At 55.7% G+C, this 27,279-nt stretch overlaps 1 protein-coding gene across 13 annotated transcripts; it reads right to left on the bottom strand.

Annotated features, from left to right (window-relative positions):
* SLC37A2 (solute carrier family 37 member 2) lies at window positions 1-25,535 on the bottom strand. Of its 13 annotated transcripts, XM_055083088.1 has the most exons (22): window positions 23,297-23,369; window positions 20,829-20,922; window positions 20,381-20,605; window positions 14,193-15,632; window positions 12,141-12,222; window positions 11,598-11,691; window positions 11,383-11,461; window positions 9,623-9,758; window positions 9,161-9,237; window positions 8,118-8,284; window positions 7,532-7,569; window positions 7,079-7,231; window positions 6,659-6,749; window positions 5,097-5,159; window positions 4,722-4,807; window positions 4,198-4,246; window positions 3,952-4,025; window positions 3,614-3,692; window positions 3,374-3,471; window positions 3,066-3,130; window positions 2,793-2,849; window positions 1-1,237 (listed from the first exon to the last, which is right to left on the bottom strand). In XM_055083088.1, exons 5-21 carry the CDS (start codon window positions 12,168-12,170, stop codon window positions 2,819-2,821), a joined length of 1,410 nt encoding a protein of 469 aa, XP_054939063.1. In that variant the 5' UTR covers window positions 12,171-12,222; window positions 14,193-15,632; window positions 20,381-20,605; window positions 20,829-20,922; window positions 23,297-23,369; the 3' UTR covers window positions 1-1,237; window positions 2,793-2,818. The 13 variants fall into 13 exon arrangements, 11 of the variants coding, with proteins under 11 accessions (XP_054939063.1, XP_054939061.1, XP_054939060.1 ...); XM_055083086.1 differs by lacking the exon at window positions 23,297-23,369 and adding an exon at window positions 24,602-25,535 and having other exon boundaries at window positions 20,381-20,922; XM_055083085.1 differs by having other exon boundaries at window positions 20,381-20,922.
* Between the last annotated feature and the right edge of the window lie 1,744 nt (window positions 25,536-27,279).

Below are 27,279 nucleotides of genomic sequence, written 5' to 3'. Positions count from 1 at the left end.
TTATCAAAATATTTAATAACTGGTACTTTGGTCATGCCCTCTGCCCCACCCTTCCCCTACAGCACTGCCCTGACAAGCCATCTAACCTGGGGACACAGAGGGCGGGGATGAGAGCAGGCAAGGGGCTCACAGTCGGGAGTGACGCCTCCCCGTCTCTCCCTAGTCCTGCCCTGGAGGATACGGCAATAATGCTTTAATCAAAATGGGTCAGGAGTTAGAAACAGGACCAAATGGAGGGTAGATGGAGGAGTGCCAACGTGGGGAAACACACGGAGAAAACTGGCTTGTGGACAAAGGGACAAAGAGAGGCCGGGTGGCTCTGAAATAGCCACTTCTAGGTACAGGCTGATTACAGAGGTTCACGTTTAACGTGAGAAGGAGAGACGTGCTTTTTCCAGGCCTTGGCCCTGCTGAACCTCTGCCTTCTGTCTTGGAATGTGAACAAGCAGGAGTCTGAGCATATCCCTTCTTGTACCAAAATGCAGACACCACTTAGCCCTGATCCCTTCCACCGGCGGCCTCCAGAGCTCAGGCCTTTCTCGCTGTCAGCGTAACTGACGCCTTCGGGGCCCTCACAGTTCCTCCTCTCCTTCCGCTCCCCTACCCAGGGCTGTATACTGTGCGGTAAATCACTTCTCTGTCATCAAGGGCTTTGTAGTTAATAGATATTGTTTAATAATCTTTAGGACCAGGCAGCCTCTATGCTCTGTTAGTCCCCAAACAATGATGAAAACCTCCCCTGACGTATTCCCGGCAGCCACGAGACTAGTTACCCATTCATAAATCTTAAGAATGCATGTCCTGTTTCCAAGTACCCGCCCCCCTGCCCCAGGTTAACTATAAAATTGTCCTGGTGGCCCCCTGGTGGTGTGGAGCGCTCCCAGACCGCCGTCCACGTGAGCCTGTTCCCGATGCCACCCTGTAAGTGACCCTATACTAAACTGGGCCATTAATCACACGGAGCTGCCCCCTCATTTTTTGGTCTCAGGGTGCCTTAGTTCAGTGGGCACTTTGCATCCTCTCCGTCCTCCAGCAAGGCCCCTGAGTCTTCCGTGGCCTCAAGCTTGGTGGTCCCCTTCCGGTGGAGAGTCTCCTAGCCCGTGGAAGCCTCGTGGGCTGCGCTGGCTGGTGTTGGGTCCAGAGGCTTTGCCTCAGCCATCTGTGGGGGGGGCATGGTGGGACCCGGCGAGGGCCCTCCAAGTTTCTGCTGCGATCGGGTCCTCACATTTCTCTATACCTGCGTGAGGAGCAGAGAGGCAATGGAAGAGAAGGTGAGACAGGGGTTAACAAGCTCCTGCCCCAACGGTGGGGACGGGGAAGGCAGGTCCCGAGGGTCCCTTAAGAATTGCCTTTCATCCCGTTCACTATAATTAGGGCTCCCTGTCACCTCTTCAGCAAGCAGGGAACACCAAGCCAGAATAATGTGAAAAAGCTTACAATGTCTGTACCGCGTCTGACCACTCTGCAAAGCAGTACCACATACCCAGCTTGTCGCAGCCTGAGATCAGCCCTATCAGGTATTTAGAAACGAGCATCCCCATTTGACACACAAGGACGCGGACATTCAGAGAAGGTGCCCGAGGCTCTACAGAAGCAGGTGAGCAGAGAAGTCAGGATTGTCCAGCATTTCTGGTTTCAAGCCCCGGGCTCCCTGTGCCCCAGCAAGCGACTCTGCTTCTCCCACACAGGCCTTCCTCAGACAAGGACCCTCTGAGGATGCAGAGAGAAGCCAACCCCGCACACCTGGGGCCAAACTCAGGCTCTGCTGGGACTAGCTAAAGGCCTGAGGTGTGTTCCATGAGTTCCGAGCCTCTGTTCTCTCACCTCTAAGTGAGAACATCTACCTCTCAAGGCTGCTGAGAGGGAAGCCAGTACAGCTACAGACAGACTCAGCTCACGCCCAGAGCAGGCGCTTACTACGCACTCATTCTTTTCCCTTTCTGCATCACTTCCTCTCCTCCCAACATCCCCCCAGGCCTGGGCGGGGGACAGCAGGTGCAAGGAGCACTGGTCACGTGAGGTGCCATCCACAGCTCCCCCTCCAGGGCAGGGCAGGACACAGACCCTGTTAATGCCTCCTGCCCTGCATTCTTCTCCCCCTGAACCCGGATGACGCCTTCCTCAAAGGGAAGTTCTTCCCCAGATACAGTGCTGGTTACCATGACCCCAGGGGGCGCTTCCTCACATTTACCATCCAGACCAGGTCCATCGCTCCGGCAGCTTCTCATTAGCAAGAGCTTCCTACGGAGAGCCAGAAAGGCCACGAGAGAACATTGCCAACCCCAGCAGCAGCCGCGCAGCCCAGCCTCTAGCGCACTGCCTCAGCCACGGGCCCATCTGCACGGCCTCCACACCCGCCACCGCTGGGCAACAGGCAGACAGCACAGCAGGCCAGCTTTGGGTTTTGCTCCAGAGGCTTTGCTTGGTAGCTGCTTTTGTCTGCACACCCCAGGCAGAGGGGCCAGGTGCCCTTGGTTTCTGAACTTCGGGAGGCACAGACAGCTCAGAGTCCAAGTTCAGAGGGAAAACGATTTCCCTGGATGCTGCCCCCTCTGTCCTGGGGTCTGCGTCCAAACCCCTATCTCTCTCCCTAAGGAGGAGAGGCTGCCGACCTTCACAGCAGCTCCGGCCCCTTAGGAAACACTTCCCAAGCACCACACTCTGCCCAGACTCAGAGCCTTTGGAACCGGCCCCCAAGGAGAAAGCGAAAGTCAGAAAAATCACACTGGAGGAGAGAGGCTTTGCATGCACTCTAAGGGCACAGTAGTTACAGACTTGAAGAAAATACTCACAAAAGTCATGGGACTTGAGGAAAATACTACCGCGCGTGGGTTAGGGCCACACTAGAGCTATGGAGACACATGGGGATAACAGAGGACAGGTTAGTGGGGCTGGGGGCCAGGCAGGGCTTCCCGGAGCACGTTCTCAGCATCCGGCTCCGAGTTCCTGAGGTCTGGGCTGGAGCTAGGCTCAGACTGGTGCAGAGCAACTGAGCGCCGGATTTGACTCCCGGGAGAAGTGAGGCCGGGCAGGCAGGGCTCCGGCTCTCCCTCCGCAGGACTTACCCTCTGTCTCTACTCAGGGATGACCTCCAGGCCAGGATCTCTTTGTACACCAACCGGCAGAGAAGCTGAGGGGAGGGAGGGCGACATCAGCGTGGAGCACGTGGCTGGTGCCCAGCGCTAGGTGACCGCTCGGCTGGCTCAGAGCGTCACTCCGCAGGGGTTCACCCATGGGACGCAGAGCGGTTCCGAGCAAAGCCCTGGATGGCCGACACTTTGGACCACTTTGGACACTTCGGAACTTTCCAGGGTTCCAGCCCCGCAGGACAGGGCCCTTCCCCATACCCATCTGTGCACCCCAAAGCTCTTACCAAGCAGGCCAGGATGTCGGCAGAGATGAGCATGTAGAAGACGTTGTTCCAGCCTGTGGGGGAAATGAGCCCGGCCAGCAGAGGCCCCAGAGCCGCACCTGCGTGGAGCACAGCATGAGAGAAGGGCCCTGGACGAGGGACCCTGGCCCTCCCTGCCCGCAAGAGGGCAGCATCCCAAGAGTGCGCCCGAGACCAGGCTTGGGGCTCAGCTGCCGAGAGCCAAGAGCCAGAGTCACAGACCTATGGATCCAGTGCCGTCGATGATGGCCGTGACGGTGGAAAGCGCCTTTGCGTTGCCCTTCAGGCTCTTGTGAGTCCCCTGGGGAGAGACAGCAGAGTGGGGAGGCCTGAACCAAGAGGCGGCACCGAGCAGGACCAGGACCGGGACCAGGACCAGGAGAGGGACTGGCTCAGGGGAAGGCAGCGACGGGGGCTCGGAGCTGGGAAGAAAGGGGGGCCGATGGCCGATTCTGAAGGACTTTGAGGATCTCGTCTCTGCAGGCAGGAGGAGGGGGAGAGACGTGAAGATGGGCCTGGAGACACAGGCCCTGGCCAATCCCCAAGCGGGCTCCGCTTACCAGGTCGGCCGAGACAGCAGTGGTGATGAGGGCATAAGGGCCGTTGACCAGGGCTCCACAGATGAGCAGCATTACTGACGTGGTGATGGAGACGGCCCAGTTAGAGAGGAGAGGCCACCGCCACCCCCAGCCCCAAAGCGGGTGAGTCCCCCAGGCGTCAGGCTGAGAACCTCCACTTCCCCGAGCCTCCCACCCACGTCCCCAAGCCAGCCTCGCGGCGTCCCCAAGGCAGCGCCAGCTCCTCACCTATGGAGATGCTGATCCCGCTCTGGCCAACGTAGTTGTACAGGAACATCTGAGAGAGGAGAAGAGGGGAAGACAGAGTCACACCCTGGCTTCCCCACGGGCTGCCTCTGTTAGACTGGAGCCCAGAAGTCTGGGAACCCCAGAGGTCCCCTTTCTCCTTTTCCTTCTCATACCCAGGCCTCTCGGACTTCGTGTCCCAGGGATGCGGGGTCTGATACGTGGTAATCTATCATTTCCCTTTGCCCCCAAAGTCTCCTCTCATATCGAACCTCAATCACTTATTCTTTCCTTGGTCAAGAAGCTCAGCAGCTGGCCTCCCCCTTCGCACCCAGGCCAAATAACCACGAGTCCCTTTCCAAAGTTCTCAGTCCGCAGCTCTCCTGTGCCGACCCTGGCTTCTCCTCCCCCGGCCGTGCACGCGGATGTACACACGCAAAGAGACGGGTGTGTGCGTGATGCCCAGGCGTGCACAGAGTTCAGCGGCCCAAGACACACACGCACTTTGCCCTTGAGGTTCTACTCACCATGGGGGCAGCCAAGATCAGCATGACGCAGCAGGTGGTGGCCCTGCCATTGGTGTAGTCGGAGACGAGCCCTGCCAGGATGCCGCCTGGAACACAACGTGCACACTGCCGCCCCAGGCTCGGGGGATCCCGAGCACTGCCCCGTCATTCAGCCCAGCAGGAACCGGGGCCGGGCACCCGGAGCCAGCTGAGTGTCTCCCTCCGCAGCCTCCCCCGCACCCACTGCTCACGGGAAGACCACCTGGGCAGGATGCCACCTTTTTCCTCTGATGCCACCTGCCTGGGTCACATCCCACTGGACCCGTCCCTTTTTTCTGCACCCTGACAAGAGAAGAGGGGGATGCAGCCTAGAGGCAGAGCAGGGCATGGCCTCACCTACGATGCCACCAACATCGAAGAGCGTGGACAGGTCCCCAGACTCCTTGGCACTAAAGTGAACTGTGGAAAACAAAAGCATGTGTTCAGACCTGGGGGCTCAGGGCAGACGTCCTGGAGGGCCACCGCTGGGAGCGTCCCTGCGGACACCTGGTCCAGTATCATCTTCAGAGGAAGGAGTGGGGGGCCATGGAGAAGTGACTGGCCAAGGTCACAAGTGAGTCTGCAGCAGTTTGGGACCGGATGCCCTTTCCGGCCCCCAGTCCTGTTGGATGGCCTTGACCTCCCGGAAAAGCCCTTCTATGAAAGCATTGGGATCTGGCCCCTGAGGACCCTGTCCCGCTGGGGGCACAACTGCTCTCACTGAGCCTCAACCCGTCCAGCCACATTCCTGCCCTCCCCCTGACCGAGCGGCTGGTCTCCACAGAAGCTTGTCACCTCCATTTGAGGTCCCTGCTTATAAACAGAGCCAGGAAGGAGGCTTGTGGGAGAATGGGGACCTCAAGTCCCAGACCTCGCCCTAGAATTAGAAAAAGGGACGCCCAGAAACTTGACTTGTAGCCCAGCCCTCAAGGTTGGCTCACACTCTGTAGCCAGCATCAAGGCCACAGAACAAAGAGTCAGTGACCACAGGGTTGCCCTGGTGCTCTACCCCCATCGTCGAGAGGCCCCTCCGATGGGGCCGGGGGTGGGGTGGGGGGGTGAGTTACAGCTTGAGACCTGGCCCGGACTCATCCCCACCGCATCCCGTTCGGCGCAAGGATGCTGTGTGGAGGGCAGCCTCGTCCCTCCCACGGGGCCTGGAGGGAGCCCGGCAGCCCTGGCTGAGTGGTCCTTGGCCCTGGTGGCGCTCTGAGGCTCTGGGGCTCTGGGGGCGGAGCTGGTCCCTGACAGAGTAGCTCCACGTGTGGAAAACCAGAGATCCAGGACAGGGGAACATAAGGGAACATCCTTTTCAACCACAAGAGTGACCTCTCCTCATCTGTCCATCCTCGGGCAGGGGCAGAGGCAGGGGAGAGGCGGACCACAAGGTGGGCAGCCCAGCAGACCCAGGCACAGGGCATCAATCCCCCGAGGCTCCCGGCAGCCCTCCTTGGAAGAGAACAGTGTTTACTGCCAGGCTACAGGCAGTGGGGGTAGCTCATCAGGCCCTCTTCCTTGGGCTGGGGGAGGCTTAAGGGGCTCCTGGAGGCACTCAAAAGGCAGACCGTTTCCAGCACCCTCCAGTCCCGCCCATCTATGAGCCAAGCAGCCTGGAGGGGGGTTTCTCCTACACCTGAGGCTGGAGAAGAAGTTAGGGAGGATTGCAGAACAGAGCTCTGAGTTCCTAACCCCGACTCAGTGCCAAGGGAGGAAAAGTGGCTGGAATCAGGGACTTGTGGGGGGGGGGGGTGCGGTGCGTCTGCAAGGTTTAGCTTCCCATTAAAGAAAAAAAATTTCCCTCCTGCCCTAGGAGAGGTTCAGCAGAAATGCTGCCTATTCCTGGAGTCATACGCATCACGTGACAGGTTTCCTCCTCAGAGACCCCTCCCTTCCTCACCTCTTCTTCCCCGGGTACTCACCCACGTTGAAGATGTAGAGGGGCAGCCAGTAGAGGAAGGTGTAACTGACCAGCTTGGCAAAGAGCAGACACAAGGAGAACTCGACCACACCCTGGGGAGCATAACAGAGGGCGCGATGGAAACAGGGGCAAGACATCCTTGGTCCGTCCGCGGAGCCCCATCCCAGCACTTTCCACCGCCCGCTGCACAAAGCAGCCTCGAGCACCTCTCCAGTCTCAGTAACAGCAGCGTGCCTGCGGCCAGATACGCTGTGTCGGGACGAGCCTCCCACGTTCCCCTCCCCAGGTGGGCCGCCCTCCCTAGGCACTGCATGTAAAGAAATTCTGGAAACCACAGGTCACGCTGAGATCCCCATCTCCTGAGACCCAGCAGAAAATTCTAGAGAGCCTGGCTCCTCCTTCCAGTCCACAGAAGACTCACCGGGATCCAGAGCGCCCCAAAGAAGCTGATGGCAGCGGGCTGAGCACTTGGCTCCTTGGAGAAGCTGACAGCGGACTCCAGGCCGTTCTCTCTGTTAGACTGGGGTCTGTTGCCAGGGTCCTCAGCGTTGTCCACGTTCTCTTCCAGCTCACCCTGAGCAGAGAAGAGCCCTTGCTGTGGGCACGTCCACGTACCACCCTCCCACCAGCTGGAGGGACAGCCCACGTGAGAGGTAGGGGCTCCCACACTGGAAGAGGTATGTGTCCCCCTCCTGGACTGGACTAACATCCTGCCAGGCCCGTCAGGCTGCCGGGGAGCCACCCAAGGGCATGACTTTGGCCCTCACCCAAGGGCCTGTGAAGTAACCCTGGGCACACGGGCCCCTCCTCCACTCCCTGGGGCCAGCCCCCGGGTGGAGTGGAGGGCAGGGATAGGACTGTGGGCCACACTCACATGGTGCTGAGGTGGGGAGCAGTCCACGTCTTCTGGGTCTGAAAGAAAAATCTTCTAAGAAGCTTCCCAGCAGGCCAGGCCCTCACCTTGCATGGGGTGTGGTCCCCACCCCTCCTCAAAGGGGGTGAGTTGACTTTCCAGCACAAGGGAGCATGGAACCGGGGCTTCGGAGACCACCTTCAAGGTCTGGGTCTCCCAACAATAAGTTGTCACTACTGCCTCGTGGACTTTTGTTCTCTTGCTACAAGCGGCCATGGCCCTGACTCCCTGGCCCGTCTGTCAGGGAGCTGGGAAGAGGCAGCAAACGTGGAGAGGGCCACCCCACCTTTCCCTCCTCAGTCTCAGAAGAGCCAGCGTTTGCCAGGCATCCTGACTACACGTCTCACGGAAACGCTCCACAGCCCAGGGAAGCAGGCGTTGTTATACTTATGTCACACGTGAGAAAACTGAGGCTCAGAGAGGTTGTCTGTCCCAAGTCACACATCTGTGGCTCCAACCCCGCGATCCCACGCTACCAGCCGCCTTCTCCCAGGGCCTAACCGGGAGGCTCGGCTCCGGCCCTGTGGGGAGGGAGGGCTCCACTCACACTCGATGAAGAAGAAGAAGGTGATGAGGCCCATGACGGCGGTGATGACGCCGGGCACCACAAAGGACAGGCCCCACTGCTCATCCACCCAGATGCCGGCGATCAGGGAGCCCAGGATGTTGCCTACGGATGTGTGCGAATTCCAGATGCCCATGATGAGCCCCCGCCTGCGGGGGTGGGGGGAGGGAGGGAGGGAGGGAGAGAAGAATGGGAAAAGTGAGAAGAGAAGCACGGGGCTCCTGGCGACCGCCCGACCAGCTGGCTGCCTGCAGCCTCCGAGCTGAAGACCCCACTCAGGGAGGAGCGGGAGGGTTTGCTGGTGTCAAGGGAGGGACGGCAAGGCCGGGCTCCCCAGCCAGCGCTCTCTGGCTCCTGCTGCCCCAGGGCCCAGAGCCCCGCCCCTTTCTTCTCTTGCCCTAAGGCCGTGACTCTGAAGTCCTCAACCAGGGGTGACTCTGCCCCCAGGGGACGTGGGCGCTGTCTGGAGAGTTCTGACCGTCCCAGCTGTGGGTGTGCTAGTGGCGTCTAGGGGAGAGGCCGCTGAACCCCCTACACTGTGTAGGACGGTCCCACAACAAAGAATTACCCGGCCCCAGATGTCAAGAGTGCCAGGGTTGAGAAACCCTGCCCTAGAGAAACTTTTTTTTGCACAAAAGCCAGTTCAAGGAAAAAAAAAAAAAAAAAAAAATATATATATATATATATATATATGTATATAAATATATACAAACACATATACGTGTGTGTGTATACAAACACAGTTTTATAGGCTTCGTTTTTGTCTTCACGCAAAATGGAAATTCAAATTGATCTATTAAGAGGAAAAAAGCATAACTGAGGTTGCGGGTTTTAAGGATCAAAACCTTAGCAATGAGAAAATCAGTACTGCTTTTAGTCACTAAAACGTGTATCTCGGCCTGTGAAAGTCCGCAAGATGGAGGCAAGTTTCTAATCTTTGACCCTGAAATCACATTAGGGGCCACGAGGGGCCCACCAGCCCAGCCCCCCAGGCGCTGCCCACCCTCCTGCCCCATCGCACTCACTTCCCCTTCCCGAACCAGTTGCCCACGCAGGTCACCACGGAGGGCCAGCCCGTGGTCTGCACGAGTCCATTGCAGATCTGCAGGGAGGGAGGCAGGACAGGCCCGGGCTGAGCGGTGCAGCCTCTGGGATGGGGGCCCCTCCGCAGCACACACCACGCACCCCCTTCCTTCAGCTGCTTGCACGCACCCCCTAACCCACCAGCTGATTTCCCCTGTGGCCCCGGATCCCCACGGCAGAGACCGGGCCTCGCAGGCACCTCCACGGACCTCAGGGTAACGCTCAGCGCAAACTCACTGAGCCCACGAGGCTGACCACGGGCACTGGGCAATGGAACCCCGCGTGGGGATAAAGGAGCACAGGGCTGGATGCGCCGGGACCTGGGGCGGCTGGGAAGGACCTGCAGCCTCTACCATCTTTCTGTGCCGGGAACAGAGGCCTGAGTGCAAGGCGAAGGCTCGTACCTGGATAAGAACAAAGTACCAGAGCACGTGGATGTTCCAGAAATACCCCAGGCCAAGGAGCGAGGTGAAAAGGCCGCTGAGCAGCATTCCGGCCGTAAGGTAGTAACGGAGGGGGAGCCGCTCCCCAAAAATGCCACTGCAGAGGAGAGAGTTGGATCCATGGTAATCTCTGCTACCTGCGCCCTTCGGCTCTCTACCTCCTATCCCTCCACCCCACCCCCACCAAAGCCACTGAAACGACTCTGCTAAGGTGACCACCGGTGACCTCTGTGTTGCCACACGCCAGGGACACCCTCGGTCCTCCACTCACTGGGCTCCTCTGCTTTATTGGACGCTGCTGACCAAGCACCTTGAGTGTGCTCTCCGTGGCCTCTGTGAGGTCACCGTGGCCCATCTGCCTCCCCCCTTGGCTGACCAGTGCTTCTCATGCGTTTTCTCTCGCATCACTTTTATGGTTGTAACTACCACCTATATATGTGTTACACAGCCCAGCTGCATATCTACAGCCCTGAACTCTCCCCCAGGGCTCCACGATCGTATCCAGATGCCTTCCAGACATCGTGCCTGGGATGCTCCCCAAAACAACTGCCACTCAACAACCCCAGAAACAGAACTCCTCTGCCTCCGCCCCCCACCCTGCCCCATGTCCTGTGCCCCTCATCTGAGTGGATGTCGCCACCACGTTTGGCCACTCAAGCCAGAAACCACGGGGCTACCTCAGTTTCCTGCCTCTCCGTCCCACCCTTCACAAGCAGCCTCCAAGACCTGTACCTTTTACTTACTTCTCTCCAGCGCGTCGTTTCTCTTTCATCTCTGTTACTATTGTTCTAACTCAGGCATTGCTCAAAGCTCAGCTGAGCTATTATCAGATCTGTTCCTTAGCGTGACCCGGTACTCAGTCCTACTCTCCCTCAAATCTACCTTCCGTCACCCTCACAGCGATCTGTCTGACATGTTAATCTGAACATGCCACCCTTCAGAGGCTCTCCTGTGCCCACGGCCTGGTACACAGTGACCTCATTCTTCAGCCCCGTCTCCTGCATTTTACACTCTGGTAAACCTGTTATTTGTCCCCCCAGATCATGCTGTTTCACACTCGCCTTACTCTGCCCATGCCATTCCCTCCACCTAGCCATTTCTGCATTGCCAGGCCCAATTCTTCTTCATTAGTTCAAGTGCCATCTCCTCTAAGAAGCCTTCCCCAACCCCTCTTCTCTAATCCCAGCTCACACTGAGTGACCCCTCGGAGCCCCCAGAGCGCCCCGTATGAAGCCACCTGTCTGGGAGCCACCACGCTGCTTTATAACTAGCTGCTGATGTTACCGGTCACTCCGCTAGGCCGTGAGCTCTCTGGAGGTGGTACCCTGCCTTAGTCGTCTTTGATTCCTAGGAACAAACATCATGCTTGCTACATAAAAGCCGTGCTGGGGTTTTCCTAGCATCCAGGGCTATCCTTGAAGGACCCCGGTCTAGGACAAACCATTTTCCAGCCACACCACTGACACTGCCATCTGAGTGAATAAACTCAAAAGGACATCCAGGAAAGCCTTTCCAGGAAAAAGAGTTACTGAAAGTGGGAGTTGGCCAGCTGAAGGCGCAGGCTCAGTAACTGTGGGAGCACGCTGGCTACGGGCTGACAGGACGTGTGCAAGTCTGGCCTCGTTTCCGCCTGGGGGGGGGGCCCCCCCGCTTGGCCAAGGGGAGACAGCAGCTCTGAGCGGCTCTACTCTGGGCGCTCACAGGCTCTGCCTCCCTCTCACCTGAAAAACATGCCGACGGCATAGGCCACGAGGAAGGCATTGTCCACCGCCCCCAGTAGTTGCTTGTAGTTGCTCTGCTCTGAAAGCCGGCGGGAGAGACACAAAGCTGGCTGGCTGCTCGGACGCCCCTGCAGGAAGCCCTTTCCGGCCCCGGTCGACCCTCTCCTGGGTAGGGGGAGTGGGGCGTGGGGAAGAGCAGCTTGCCCCGCTCTTACCAAATGGGGCCCAGTTGCACCACGTGGTGTCGTTGAGCCTGTGGGTGTCGCTGATGGGCTGGATCATCCCTGAGCAGTTGTGGTGCAGACGGCTCTGGAGAGGCCATGGGCGCACAGGTCAGGGGGCATCCTGTGGCCCCGAAAGGAGCAAGCAGCCTCCAACACACCAGCCCCGCTGCCCCCCCTCGACTGGACCCCACACTCCCTCCTCCGGCAAGAACTGGCTCCAGGGGCAAGTGGCCACAGCAGAGCCTCGGTGAAGGGCAATCTACGAGCAGGGTAGACACGGGGCCCAGGGTGTCTGCTCTCTGGCTCCACCCGCAGCCCCCGACACCACCGTCTTGGTGAGTAAACCCAGGAAACTCTCCTGGGAAAAAAGAACTGCTAAAAGTGGGACCGTGCCAGGGGGAAGGGGCAGGCTCAGTGACCAAGGTAAGGGAACAAGGATGGTTATATGCCGAGTTCCAGACCGTTCTACGGAAGTGTATTTCTGCTGGGGCCCAGCATCTCCTGCTTTCTTCCTTACCCCCAGGCCAGCCTCACCTTGACGACACTGATGGGCTTCCTGGACATGTGATAACAGGTGTAGATTAAGAAGGTGAGCAGCAGGATGAAGCCTCGGTACCTTCAGGGAAAGGTGGGCAACTGGGTTAGCAGGGATCTCGGACCCCCTGCCTCTACTGTGTCCAGGAAGCATCCCACCTGTGCCCGTTCTAGCAGCCTCAGAACCCCAGCACCACCAGCTCTTCTACATCAGGCTCCCCTCCAGACACAAGTTCCTTGGGGCAGAGGCCAAGGGGAGGGCAGAAACAGATGCCAGAGGCCGGAGCGCTCGGGGGGCCCTATGTCCCTTCTCCTGCTCCTGAGGCCTCCCGACAGAGCTAGCCCAGCATCAGCGCCCTAGACGACATCAAAGTACCCCCTCCTGCTCTTACCACTGCCCGTCACCTTTACTTCTCTCTGGCCTAAGATCGGGGTGCCTCTGTGTGTGTGAGAGATGGGGGCAGGGAGATAGAATCGTATTTAAAATACTGGACATGGTGGAAGTATTTAAAATACTGGACACGGTGGAAGCCGGTAGGAGGCTGATGTGGGAGAAGGGTCTATCTTTAAAGTGAGGTCGGGACTTCCCTGGTGGTGCAGTGGTTAAGAATCCGCCTGCCAATGCAGGGGACACGGGTTCGAGCCCTGGTCCGGGAAGATCTCACATGCCGCGGAGCAACTAAGCCCGCGAGCCACAACTGCTGAAGCCCGCATGCCTAGAGCCCGTGCTCCGCAACAAGAGAAGCCACCACAATGAGAAGCCCGCGCGCTGCAACAAAGAGCAGCCCCCGCTCGATGCAACTAGAGAAAGCCCACGCTCAGCAAAGAAGACCCAACGCAGCCAAAAATTTAAAAATTAATTAATTTTAAAAATAAATAAATAAAATAAAGTGAGGTCAATGCTGCTCTTAAGCCTAGAACACAGCAGAAACAGCACCTGCTGCAGCCCAGTAGGGGCAGAGCCCAAAACCTAGTTGGAAATGTGGCAACAGAGGGAAAGCTGGTGACAGAACCCAGGTACTCTGTCCTAGTCCACTCCACTGGACAGAGGGGTCCTCCTTTCCATCTGTGGCTCACACATCACGTGGGCCCTCTCGCACCAGTGCTTCTCATCCCGTGCACTGGTCTGGGGCGGAAAGAACAGCTCAGGCAGGCACCACCAAAGTTTCCACCGCGTGCTCCCCTCTTCCCCTTCTGCCGAGGGTCTGAGGAAGGGCCTCCACGTCCTCCTGAGTCACAGCATCAGCTGAGTCGAGTCAGCAGCCGGGAGCCACGAAGTACACGGAAAATAGACCTCAGCATGGACTCTAGCCCAGGAGAAAGATCAGAGCCTTGGTTTCTTAAAGAGCCCATGGAGAAGGTGGGGAAGAAGGGGAAGGGGGCCTGAAACCCTTTCTATCCCTGGGATCCACGAACCAAAGGACCAGGACGCTGGAGGCTCAGTCTGCCCTCTCCAGGGATCTGCTTCCAAACCTCAGATCACTTCCCCCCCGAGCATGTCGTGAAGGCTCCTGCTTGTGAGACGAAGGGGTGTTTCGGCAGAGGCTGAATTCAGGTTGGGCTACCGGGGCCCTTCACCCCTGGACTCGTTCTCTGTCTTTCCCTCCACTGCCTCACAGTTTATCTTCTGAAGAGAATGAAGGTACACGTGCCCCCGCCGTCACCTGGCTTTACATTTCTCGGTGGCTCTCCATTCCACTAAGAGCGAGGCTCTGACTCTTTAGCCTGGATCTTATGCTCCTCTCTACTGCCCAGCCTCTCTGGCTCCCCATTGCCGAGGGTGCATGGGGGCGGGGAGTCACCAGGGCTTCTCCAGGGAATCTGGGGTTACTCCAAGGGACTGTCGCGGTGACCCCGTGACATAGACAAGCCTGGTGGCAGCAATGCTTTCCACCTGGCAAATGGCTCATGACTCCTACCTCAGGAACTTCCAGAATCTGGTGGCAGGGCTGGGGGTGCCTCTGAGAGAACTGGAGAGGGTGCCCAGCAGGGCTTCTTCAAAGAGCACAACACAAGATGGAAGAAAATCACAGCCCTACAGATAACACTCACCAGTGTCCTGCCCGGGGAGCTGCTGAGTCTGGAAAAAAGCTGAAAGCTTTGATGGATGACTCTAATTTACTGTGTAACCAAATGAAAGTTCCTAAGCCTTTTTTGCCTCCGGTTTCCTCATCAGATGCCCATGGAGGACAGTGCCAACCACATCCAGCTCAAAGACCGGGGAACACAATGTAACTCTCACCCTAGTCCCTACGTCTCTGTCGGGCCACCTTTACGACCCCCCAGGATCAGCTGAGTCTATCTTGGCTGTGCCACATGGATACAGCCATTGACCCTGGTGACAGATCAGATCTCCTGTGGGCCTGAAAGATCCCCAGGCCCCACTGCGCCCCCCCAGCGCTGACTGTCCTTCCTTGATAGGCCAGGCAGGGAGGCCCAGGCTGCAACTCAGCCATGCCGAGCCCACGCCGAGCCCACGCCGAGCCCACGCCGAGCCCACTCGGGAGCTGGTCAGAGACAATGAGGGATCAAAAGGCACAGCCCCTCTGGCAGCCACCTTTCTCCTCCCTCACTCCTCCCACCACGACACTGCTTCAGCCCCAGGTGCCAACACCTGCCCACCTCAGATCACCTTCCCTGGACTTTCTCCAGCCTGTGGTCCCCGGTGTCCTTCCTTATCTGCCTTCTGGAGTCCTGTCCCTCCCAACCTTGGGTGGCAGAAGCTATGACAGAAGAGCAGGCACATCCAGGCCCATTTCTGACATCTCGATTCTCTCTGGCAGAAACAGGACTGCCTTCCCATCCACATCCTACCACGTGCCAGGCACTGTGCTAGGGACCCAGAGAAACTGTAAGAGAGACCTCCGGCCTCCAGGGGCTCACAGGTCAGCAGGGAGACAAGCAGAATTGGTGCAACAGTGCCATAAAAGAGGGCAGCCCTGCATGGCACGGAAGCAGGGACACCGAGACCGGCTGGGATGGGAGCAGTGTCAGGAAAGGATTCTGGAGGTGAGGCTTCAGCCGAATCTTTGCAAACAAGCAGGAGGTGGCCAGGTCCACCAGGGCTGGGGCGGGAAGAGGCGCCGGGGAGAGGGAAGTACGTGTGCAAAAGTGCGGAGGCGTGAACAGCAGTAGCTGTCTGGGGAACTCTGTGTAGTCAGGAAGTCTGGAAGGTGGGACTGGGCCAAGCATGGAAGGCGAAGGAGCGGGGAAGGAGGGAGGGGACAGGTCATGGAGGGCCTAGGATGAGTTTACACTGTCTCTTGGGGTGATGGGGAGTCACTGAAGAGGGGTGGGATTTTCTAGGTCAGAGAGTTCTGGACACCTCCCAGGCTAAGCCAGATGAAGACCCAGGGCTCTGCCCTGCTGATTAGTTCGGGAAGCTCCAGACAAGCTTCCTCGCAGAAGGTGGGGCTGGTTCCCTCTGCCTCATCCATCCTGCCAGCCACCCTCCAGGGAGACCCTCGGTGGTGCATTTCAGGGAGCTGGTGTCTGTAAGAGAAAAGAGCAAGGACTTAGGAATCAGGCGAAACCTGATTTCATTCCTTACACCTGTTAGTCATCTGCAAAGTAGAGTTTATCACCTTTCTCATAGGGCTATTGACAGGTTGATGAGATGATGCATAGGACAGCTCTTATATGTCCCTCACACCCGGTGGGCACTTACAAATGACAGCTACTACGATTTCAGATTTTGAGGAAGGAAAGCTGGAGGGGGCGGAGGCAGCCCGTGCTGCTCTGTTACGGGAGGTGAGCAGGGTGTGGGTTAGCACCAAACTCCTCCGAGCGGTGGTGGTTCCAGGCCCTGGATTTGCCTGTAAGGCAGGGATTTGGAGGCCAGCATGGCCACGCCTCCCACATGCCTAGTATACCGAGGTGGGCTAGAGGAACGCGAAGATGCCCCGAAGCTACCAGTGCGCGTGCGCGGGAGCCTGCAAGGGGAGAGAGCAGAGGCCGGTCCGCTGGGCCCGCCCATGTTCTCCCTTGGGAGTAGACAGGGAGGCTTAGCAGAGGTCCACAGTCATGCTGATCTGCCAGATTCCAGCCCTGTCCAGAAGCTTGGCCTGACCTTTCTCTCAGCTCTAAAGCCGTCCCTCAGTAGAAAACCTGACAAACGTGCTGTGCGATGCTAGGACGGGCACTGGCCTCCTCTGGAACTCCCGGCCTGGACTGCAGCGCAATGGCGGCACAAGCCCAGAGGGGCACAGCTAGCTGGGCAGAGCGTACTTGGGGCCTCCCCTTAGTCAAGTCCTCTTTCCATTCCACTCTGGCAGCTCTTCTGAGAAAAAGGCCCAGGTGCCGCAGTTCAAAGGGGACTGGGGACATGGGGCCGGTGAAGGGCTGGGCTGACACAAAGGCTGTCAGACTCACAGTAGCTCACAGGGAAGACAGCTGACGTGCTCCTTCTGCCCCCAAGTTTCACTTCTGCTTTCACAAGCCCTTCTTGCAGAATCAAGAGGCCCCAGAAAGGGAGCAGCGGGGGAAATACACAGTCGGGCTTTGCCTAGCTTGCCCCAGGGCAGCTGTGAGGGGGAGGGATGGCAGCCCAGGTGCTGGCCAGGCTGGGCAAGCAGGCCAGAGACCCGGGAACATGCATGGCGAGGCCCACAGACTGTTCCAGGCAGGGTGGACCCCATGACCCTCTAAGTCTGTGTTAGCAAGAGACGGCACTTCTTAGAATCTCACCTCCCCTTACACAGCACTGGTTACTGAGTAACCAAGTCAGATAAAGAGGTGGACTAGCTATCTCTTAACTATTAGCTGACAGTCCAAATTATTCTTTCAATTAAGCACGCTAATAGCTTTATGGACCTCATTAAGACTCTGCACTAGAAATGCTTCTGAGGTGGGGACAAAGAACAATGTCTGCCAAAGCAGCAACAGGTAACAAACAAAAACCCCAAAGGACCTACTACCACCACCATTAAAACAGAAAACCAGAAATAGCCCAGCAGAAGGATGCTGACCTCAGGAGACAGTGGAAAGAGGTCCCTTTTCTCCAATGTCTACCCAGTCATCCCCTGGTCCCTGCATCCCCCTCCTTGCTTTGCAACCACATTGCTGATGGTCCCTATCCCCATGGCAGGCCAATAGGGGATTAAACTCCCTCGCTGACCAATCCCTACCACCTCCTGCCTCAGCCCAGCCCTTAAGGCAAGCCTGGGGCAGCTAGTAGATGTCTGGGGCTACTCAGGTTGGCCACGGGACAGACTGGGCTGGCTATAGCTGCAGGTGACCTTGGCACCTGCCCGGAGGAAAGTGCCACTTGGTGGCCTGTCCTTGGATGTGCCTGTCCTGGGACTCAGCAGATCTGAAAAGGAGAGAGGGCTGGGGACAGTAGGAACCAGGCCAATGGTGACAATGCCATCACCCCACCCCCTGCCAAGTCCTCCACTGCCACTGGGACACATCCTGGTAGGGAGAGGCCAGCCTGGAACAGACCAGCACGGCGCAGAGCCCTGAGCCAGGCCTTCCGCTGACAAGATGGGACGGGGACAGGCCAGGTCTGGGAGGGCCTCTGAGAACAGAGGAGCAAAGCCCTCTTGGGGCTAAGACCCAGCCCAAGGACTCCTCCACCTGTTGCCCTTCCTCCAGAGGGAACTTGGGCATTTGCTCAGGGACATCAGGTTGACACGGGGCTCGGTCCCAAGATCCTTCCCAGAGAAGGGAGCCATTGGCTAGTAGCACAAGGAGCCCGGGACTTTCTAGAAGGGATGAGTAGATAAGATAATGATCTTTTTTAGGAGAGAGGAAAATATAGGCTAGATTGCTTTGCCTTGGGAAGGAATCTAGGCAGGGGAAGCCTGAGCGCTCAGACAGAATGAAAAGACGTGGCTTTTAGCTACAGCGTGAGGCTTCGTTACGGTACCTGGAAAAACTCTGGAAGAGTGTGAGAGCTGGTAGGGTTTGGGAGAAGCGGTCAGTGGGTAGTTGGTGGTCTCCCTTCTGAAGAGCGGCTAGGCAAAGAGCACGGGTGGGAATGCGCTGATGGTGGCGGGGGCCCTCCTCCCCAGGGAGCTAAGATGAGGACTCTCCTCTCGGGATTCCCTGGAGGCCTAGCCCGTGGCTCACCCTCACCTACTCCTTCTCCCCAGCATGAAGGGCCCAGGGGAGGAGGCATGAGCCAGAGGGCAAAACGAGGGCAGTGATACTGCCCACCCCGCCTCCACCCCGCACACCGGTTTGGGGACAGTCAGATGGGGGCGTTGTGGGCTGCCGGGACTCCGACCCTGGTGTCTGCCCCCCGTTCTGGTGTTACTTCGGGACCGCTCAGCTCCGACCTCAGCACTCAGGTGGTACAGCTTGACTGGAAGAAGTAAGGTCTTGGCCATCCATACGGGCCATCCCCAAACCCCGGCTGCCTTCTAGACCAGGGGCTGGGCCCCGAGGCCGGCCGCCCCACCCGAAGCCACGGAGGTGTGCATCAGCCTGCTCTGCAGGGAGGGAAAGAGGAAACAGCAGAGAGGAAGAGGAAGCAGAAGGCGGCTGGGGGAGAAGCAGCAGTCACGTGTGGGTGGGGGCGGGAGCCTCGCAGGGTCACATGCTCTCTGGGGATCGGCCTGGGGAGCCCGAGGAAGGGAAGCGGGTGGGGACAGGGGCGGTGGGCTCGGCCCTCCAGGCCCTCCGCCAGGCTCTCTCCTTCCTTCTCGGAGCTGCCTCTCACCATCACCGCTCTTTTTAAGGAGCCCTTTCCTGCTGCTCTTACCGGGCATCTCTGGGCAGTTACCAGGAAGAGAAGGAAGACAAGGGGAAGCTACTTTGCAGCATCTGGGTCCCTGGCCTGAGGCCACGGCAGAATAGGGAAAAGGACGTTAGACCAAAAGAGGCTGCGTCTTAACTTCTGGTTCTGTTCCTGCGACCTTGGGCGAGCTGTCTCACCTCTCAGCCTCAGCTTGAGCTTCTTTTAAATGAGAGAGTAAACTCCTGTCACGTGAGGCTGCCCTAAAGACTAACTGAGATAACATTTCGCCTCTCAGCCTCACTTTGATCTTCCTTTAAATAAGGTAGTAAAGTCCTGTCACGTGAGATGTCCATAAGGGTTGATGAAACGAGATGCGATGGATCTGGCCGCAGGACCTCAGCAAACTCCGGCGGGCAGAGCCACCGGTCCCCGCTGCAGCCACCAGCCCGCCTCGGCCTTTTCGGGTTCGGGGGAGGGCAGCGAGCTGGGAGTTCGCAGCTCCTGCTTTCCTGCCTGCCCAGTGCCCCACCCATTCCTGCTCATCCAGCAGGAATATCACCTGTGGCCTCCTCCCACAGGCCCCAGGAAGCGGGCCCAGCCCCATAATCAGCAGCCATACTCATCTCTCTGGCAAGATGCCCACGTTGCCATCTGTCCCCAGACGTGCCCACACGGACGCTGGCACAGAAGGCAGGGCACCGGCCAGGCCCAGGCCTGGGGAGGACTCAGAGGGGCTGTGACTCCTGTGAGGACACTGCCCGACCCCAGGGGGTCTGACAGGAGAAGGAGGGGCAGTGCCATCTTCCTGGGCGGAAACCCCTCGGACTCTGCCTTCCGCTTGCACACCTCGTGCCGCCTGCCTCTCAGCCTCCTGTCCGGGGACCGCGCCTTCAGGCCCCAGGCTCCCGCCAGCTGCGGCGGCACACGACCAGTGCCGACAAGACAGGCTACGTCCTCACTGCCGCGCCTTCGCCAGCTCCACGGGTCCACTCGGAACACCTCCAGATCCACCAAGGCGAATGCTACCCGTTCCTCCTAATGAAGATGAAACCCTCCCACCACAGAAACTCACAAGCACCGCGCAATTACCAAGTACGAACTGCATGCCAGGCACTGGGCTAAGCGCTTTAAATATCTGCTCACTTAATTTCACCAAAACCCTGGGATAGAGGTACATTGCTATTTCCATTTTAAAGACACGGACCTGGAGCCTTAGAGATTTAGTGATTTGTCTCAAGTCCAGAGGCTATGTTTTCTTCTCCCCTCCCACACTCTAATCGGGAGGAAAGACCGTGGGCTTGGGAGTCTAACTAACCTGGATTCAAATTCACCTCAGTTACTTACTAGCTATGCGGCACTTGACCAGGTACATAACTTCTCTGTGCCTCATTATACCCATATAATGGGGAATTAGGTGGGGAAACAAATAAAGACCTTGCAGTGAACCACAAACACAATGCCTGGCACAGAGCAGTAGGAAACGCGACTAGAAAAATAGTCAATAATTAATGTTTAGATAGAGCTTAATATGAGCCTGGCACTGGTCTAAGTATTTTACCTGCTGCATCTCGAGACAATCTTTAATCCTCACGACGACGAGGTAGGTGTTACAAGTATCCTCACGGTACAGACGAGGAATCCAAAAGCTCAGGGCCAGCCCACCCTCTGGTGTCCTGCTCCAGGACTGTCTGCTTTCTTCACTTCTGCTTAAAAGCCCTCCTTGGGTACAGGTGGAAGCAGCAAATTTGATAATGAGAGTACACGCCCTCTCTCCAGCTTGATCCTTAATTCCGAGAAAGTAGGACCGTGTCTTAACCATCTTTGTAGGCCTCACAGTTTAACACAATAATGTGCCTACAGTAGGAACTACGTTGACGTTTGGCGTTTGTTAGGAGTCCAAACCTCCATGCATCAGGAAAGAAGTAAAAGAACACTTATCGTGTGCCCTCCATCAGCCACGGGAGGTCAAGAATGTTCATGGATCACTTTTGCCTTCAAGAACCCACCTGACTTTCACCCACGAGGGAAGTGAGTCTCAGAGAAGTTAAGTACACGAGGCACACAGTGGTGAGAGGATTTCAGTCCGGATCTGTCTTAAACCTGGGAGATGCGGGAGAACACAGTGGTTGGATTCACACTGGAACAAGTGTGTAAATGACATGTGTGTCTGTGGAGAGTTGTGCTTTCCTGAGCTCTTCTAAAATGCTGGAGTGGGACAGGCTGTTTACAATGATCCACTCTCCCTGCGCCTCATTTTCTCTGAAATATGTTACTTTGGTTAAAGGGTATAATTAACGTATACGAATAAGACTCTGCTAGGAACAACAGCGGCAGAGAGATACAACTTTGAATATATATGGTAAGGAGATATATTTTTGTTTATTAAGGGAAAAAAAGAGAAGTAGAATATTTTACTTATATAAGTATCTCAGAAATTGTTTGCTGTGTGAGAAGTTTCTAAAGGTTTCTCAATGCCCTCTTGGTCCAGGATCTGTTTCTATGCATCAGCAGCCTGGTGGTGCTTTGCCTGGTGAGAACAGTATAATGTTACCAGTCATGATTTCAGCTATGATTTTGAATGTTACCTGGGCTGCAACCTCACTTCTTTAATTTGAATCTAGCATCTTCTAGGTCAGTGGTTTTCAACTGGGGATGTACATCAGACTTTCCTATGGAGTTTTATTAAAACATAGATGTTTAGGACTTACTCCAGACTTACTAAATCTCTTAAGTCAACATTCTTGGTATCTCCTTGTATATTACGTAAATTATGTATTGGGGTTTTTACATATCTCAAGATTTTTTTCCCCTATAAAAATTATGCTCATCATTTTTATAAATCAGATATCATGTTCACTGTCTTCTTTGAAATTAGCCTTAGTGTGTTTTTAGACATTGTCTAATTTTTTTTTTTCTTTGGATTGGCTTTATTTTGTTTTACATACCTCAGGAAAAATCAGACTTCCTTGTTAGCTGCATTTTTCTTGTCATGAATTCTCATCAGATCATTCACTTTTGAAAATTATCATTAATAAGTTAATCCATACCTTTTTAGGTCTCTGTCCCTCACAGATAGTTTTTGTTCTACTCTGATGCTCCCTAAAGGCTGTGCAGTCAGCTATAGGCCAAAGGTTTTATCTTTAGCAAACCAGAACTGTCTCAGAAAAGCACAGGACCAGGTACATACTCCTGGGTATGGACTCCTGATGACATCACTCAGATATCTTTACGAACATACCAGTGGACTGAGTCAGGATTTCCAAAACTCTTCAGCAAAAAGCTGACCGGTTTATGAGGTTGTGGTTTATGAGGTTGCGAACCCAAGACTCAGCAGAACAAGAATTGATCACTTAGGACTGAAAGAACTGATAAGGAACGACTGTCACTTATGTTTGGAGTATTACTGATGTTGTTAAAGTGTCCAATCTTCTGAATACATAAGAAAGCCCTTTCTCTTTCTTCTTAAGCTGTCTGTAACCCGTAACAATTTAGGAGACCCTGTTTTTGTAAACTGAAACATTTGTAAATACCTTATTCTCCCTGCCTGACCCCTCGGAATTCAGAAACTTTTTTTGAGTCTTCTTGCTTTTTATAAAATATGGTTATTTGCAAAAGTTCAATGAGAATCTTTTTTTTTTTTTTTTTTAACCAGAACATATTAGAAAACTTGGTTTTACAGCCAAGGCCTTGACTGGAATGTCGTACTTGACAATGACGCCCATTTAATCAGATGTTGCTGCCACTTTTAAGGAATTAAGGTTGACAGCCAATACAAAACCCGCCTAAGAAAACTGGCTTACTGTGTTCCCTTACACACAAATCAGGAAGGTCACTCCCTGGCAGGCCCAGGAAACTTAGGATATTTTGGGGACCTCAGGAAGAGAGGAATTTGCCTAAATTTATAGGTACAGCAGGTAAAACCTAGTGGAGACAGTTTCTTGGCTTGGCTTCATAATCTCAGAACAGTAAATAATAGAAGGCTTTTAAAAGTCCAATCCGAGATCCCTTATGAAAACTTCCAGCAAAGTGAACTTAACAAGGCCTATACAGTAAATTATGTATATAGATTATCAGATCAAATCTAATGAGACCAACCCTATTTTGTGATCAAGAATAATCTTTCTTTGAGACTGCTTTTGATCCCAGCAGGGCAGACTGTAGGGAAAAAAAATGTGTGTTTCTCTGGAAAACTGTGCATTGCCCAGAGGACACCCCTCCAAGTTATCTGATTCTCGCCTTTCACTGAGCTTGAATTCCATGAAGTGGTAAGTAACTGATAAGTCATATAAAATATGTCCATGAACTGACAGAGTTTCAATAGCCTTCCCTCCCAATCAGTTTTGCCTCAATATGCCTAACTTATAAACGGGGACGTTCTTTGTATTCTCTCTTTTCAAAATTGTGGTAAAATATATGTAACACAAAATTGAACGTTTAACCATTTTAAAGTATGCAGTTCAGTGGCATCAAGTACCTTCACATTGGTGTGGCCGCCATCGTTACCATCCATCTCCAGAACCTTTCCATCTTCTCACGCTGCACCTCTGTACCCATTAAACGATAAGCCCCCCATTCTCCCCTCCCTGGATTTTTCTTTTGTGCCAATTAAAACATCTTCTGGCACCCTCATTATGAGTGAAATGAAATCTTTTAACACATGTTCATTTTTATATCCTTACAAGAGTCATGATCTTATCTTTTTCTGAAAAATATCTTTTAAGAGTCCTAAACTCAAAAAGGACCAAATAAATAATCTAAATGAGTGAGGAAGGCTGGGAGTGTGAGCACTGTCCCCAGTGAGGGCTGTCACCAACTGACCATCCTGATTTGCCCAGGACTGAGGGGGCTGGAGATGTAGGATTTTCTGTTTTTAAACGGCAACAAGCTGGTCATATTAAGAGCTTGCACCCCATCTAAAAGGGGCTCCTACTCCTAATGATATAATTGGGGAATTTATGCCTGAGACTGCTACATCAGAGAAGCGAGGAATCTGGCTATTTACGTTGTTTTATAATTTGTAAATGATGGCAACTAACCCAATATTAAACAAAACAAAAACACTGTGCAGACCAAGCAAACTGCTCCAGTGTGGCCTCTGATGAAGAATGGGCTGTAAGCCCTCCACCCCACCACACACCCCCTGATCCGCAGCCTCCTCAGGCCTCCTTGGTCAGGAGGCAAACTCCTGTGGAAGCCGCTGGCCCGCCGCTGGGGCGACCACCCTGCTGAGGCGCAGCTGCCGGTCTGATCTGAGACGCATGCCCTCCCGGGAGGGTGTCTCTCAGGGCCCAGAACCCCTCAAGGCAAGCTCCCAGGACCGCTGGGTTCTGGCCTTCGTGTTATCCAAGGGCCAAAAGAGACCAAAAGGACCACTCGACAACTCCAACGGCCACTTTTTCAGCAACTTCGCCACGCCCCGACCTCGGTTCCCTAGCCTGCAAGCCCGGCTCCCCCGGGTGCTCAGCGATAAAGGAGGCGCTCTGAAGGTCTCCCCGGGGGCGGGTGGGGGTGTGTGCGTGCCTGGAGGTGCGGATGCAAACGGGCATCGGCGGAGACTCTCCTGGGCAGCCTCCCAGGGAGGGGTCCTGCGGAGGCGGAGCGAGCTAGGGCGTGCGTGCCACCCACCTCCCCAACGACCGGCCAGATCCTGCCAGAACCCGCCGCCGCGCCGCACCCCCCGGCACGCTGGGACTCCCGGCCGCCCGAGTCGGATCCGCCGAACCCGAGGGAGGGGGAGGCCGTCCTGGCCCGGCGCCCCCCACCCCGCAGGCCCTCTCACCAGCTGTCCCTGGAGAAGGCGCGGAGGAACCAGACGCCCGGCGCCAAGGAAGACCGCATCTTGCCCGGCGATACCCGAAGCGAAGCCGAAGCAGAGGAGGATGCAGAGCTGGGCTCGCGCCCCGAGCCGGCAGTCCCCAGAGTTTAAATGCCCCGCCGGCCGGCCCGCCCCGACTCCGCAAACCTTGGCCTTTAGCCCCCGCCCCCTTGCGCCCGACCGCCCTCGGGCCCGGCCGAGCGCAAAGCGCACGCCCGCTGCCCTTCCTCCGGCCGGCCGCGAGCACGGACTTTTCTCGTGCTCTGCCTCCGGGCTAGGGACCCGCGGCCCTCCGAGCCTCAGGGGCCCCTCCTTCGGCCTGCGCTTGTCGGCTCACTTCCCTCCGGGGAACCGAAAGCTGCGATCCCAGACTCAGTCAGTTCTGTGTGACCTTCCGTCTGCCCTCAGCTGCTCCTGCAGTGCCTTCCTATCCTGGTTAGCTGTGGCGCCGACACAGATCGGGAAACTGAGGCAGGCTGGAGGGCCAGCGTCCCAGAGGACGCTGATTTGAGTGCCAGCGCCCCCTGGGAGCGTAGGTGTCCCAACATGGACTTTCTGTCCCACTCAGATTCCCCATCACGCAGTGAGCCAGACAGGACCCTACCGCACCTCGTCCACGGAGAGACTGACACCCCAGCCCAGCCTCTACGCCCCACGGTGACTGTGCAGCGGCCACTCTTGCTCTCCCTTCTGAAGGCCCACAGCCATGCAACAGTGAAGGGCCCGTCTGAGGCACAGAGTTCCGTGCTCTTAAAAGTGCTCTGCAGACCTCTAGCCTGAAGATTTCCAGGGTATGTTTCCACCAATAAAAAGCAGTGATTGTGAGATCTTTGTCTATGAACCCAAGGGTGAACTAACTGTAGAGGGAAGCATTGGCCTGGAGAATAAAATGGTTAATAGAACGTGAACTAGGAACTTGTCTGAGCAAATAGATTTCGGCCCTAAGCCCACCCTGCCCCTCACTCCTAGGAGTGCCCAGACCCAAAGTGCAAGGTCAGAGAAGGGCAGTAATGGCTACACCAAACAGGTTCAGACCCAGGAGAGTGGGCTTGGCCGCTACCAGCCCCGGAATCAGGCAAAAAGAGGTAAACAGAGTTGTAGAACCCTCCCTTAACGCCAGGCAGTCAGGGGCAGGGGTCTCGTGGCAGAAATGAAGACAGCAACAAACAGAAGAGGGCGGGAGGTAGACGACTACAGAGGAAAGGGCACAGGGGATAGAAGGAATAAGCCGTGCTGGGTTGTGTAAGGTATGGAGCTGAAACACTGAGGAAGGGCACAGCTACCAGCAGCTAGCTCAGCCCTTAATTATACCGCACAGGGTGCCCAGATGCACATTCATTTCGTTCTTACAGGCCAGGGAGTGGGCATTATCCATCTGACAAGACTGACTACCCATGCTGGTTTGCCTGGGACAGTCCCAGCAGACACCCACTTTCCAGAATGTATGATGGACAGCTCTGGAGTCAGTAACACCCAAAAGACATTAGGCCTGAAAGAAGGCAGATTAAGGGTGGAAAATAAAATGGGATTAGGAGCTGATGTCACCAGGAAGAGAGCTGCCTGTGTCCAAAGGACTGGAGGGAAGGATAAAGTTGAATACAGAGGAGCCAGGGAAGCGGCTGAGGTCACTTGAAGCTACACGGGAGGAGTACGTGGACATCAGCAAGGGGAGGGAAGAGCCCACCGCCAGGGCTCCAGGGGTGCTATCCAGACCTCAGTAGTGGGGACTGTCTATCTTTGCATTTCAGACAGAGAGAAGCCAAGGAATCAGACTCATTAGCACTCACTTTACATGCCCCTCTGGAGAAGGGGTGTTTGTGCCCCGCAGGGGACCATGCTTGTCTGTGGCTGGAACCCCCAGAGAGGCATAGAGAATTAGCCCTCATGGTGGTATGACTATTATTCATGCTGTGCCAATGAGTGGCTGGGAGCAGGGCCAGTCCTGAGACAGTCTTTGCCTTGTCCTAGTGACTTCCTGTGAATTCAGGGGCCAGGATGGCAGCAGGGCCACTCCTACCAATGTTCCTCACTTGCTCCTGTGTGTGACCTGACAATCTCCTCGCTTCCTGCCGCTTGGGGGAGTGACAAAGAAGGATACTTCTTTCACTCAGCTACACAAGCTCTCTACCCTGACTCACCTCCTGTTATCTGGCCCCCTTCACACACTGCCTCCTCAAACCTGGCAGGGTGTGCACAGTGGTATCTGAAGGCAGTCAGGAGGGAAGGGCTGAGCGATTGAACCACACACTAAAGAAAAAGAACCTTAGTTCTTATCGTGGGTAGCCCTATAATTGGTCAAAAATGCTCACTATGCCTTAGTATCAGACACCTGTAAAACAGGAGCTGGCAGTTAATGACCTTTTTGCCCATCAAACAGCAGTTCCTATCGCTAGCAAGTTTCATTGACCATCTCTGGGACTTTTTTGGGTAGTCAGTTATCCGTTTAGGTCCTTCTAGATAGAGCAATGAGTGTCCTCCCCGGTTTTTTCAAAGGGACCCAGGGGCCTGAATTCTTGAGAAAGTCCGTGAGAACAAGTGCCACGAGGACAAGCCGTTAGGCAGCAGAACCCTCGCGTTTCCCCGCGCGCACGATCATCATTCTTCGAACACATCTCCGTTCTCCCACTTCTGTCTCACTAAAT

The sequence above is a fragment of the Physeter macrocephalus genome, unplaced genomic scaffold, assembly GCF_002837175.3.
Source record: "Physeter macrocephalus isolate SW-GA unplaced genomic scaffold, ASM283717v5 random_557, whole genome shotgun sequence".
NCBI classification, from domain to species: Eukaryota; Metazoa; Chordata; class Mammalia; order Artiodactyla; family Physeteridae; genus Physeter; species Physeter macrocephalus.
Note: the sequence above shows the minus strand (reverse complement) of the source record. Positions and strands in the feature narration are given on the sequence as shown.

Bases quoted from the DNA above. Each gene is read 5' to 3' on its own strand.
- SLC37A2 (XM_024131353.3), bottom strand. From the start codon at position 24,660: ATGCGGTCTTCCTTGGCGCCGGGCGTCTGGTTCCTCCGCGCCTTCTCC. The intron at 8,285-9,160 runs GTGAGTGCGATG...CCACCCCCGCAG, and splicing joins AACTGGTTCGGGAAGGGGAA to GCGGGGGCTCATCATGGGCA. The intron at 3,472-3,613 runs GTCTGTGACTCT...TGCTCCACGCAG, and splicing joins CGACGGCACTGGATCCATAG to GTGCGGCTCTGGGGCCTCTG.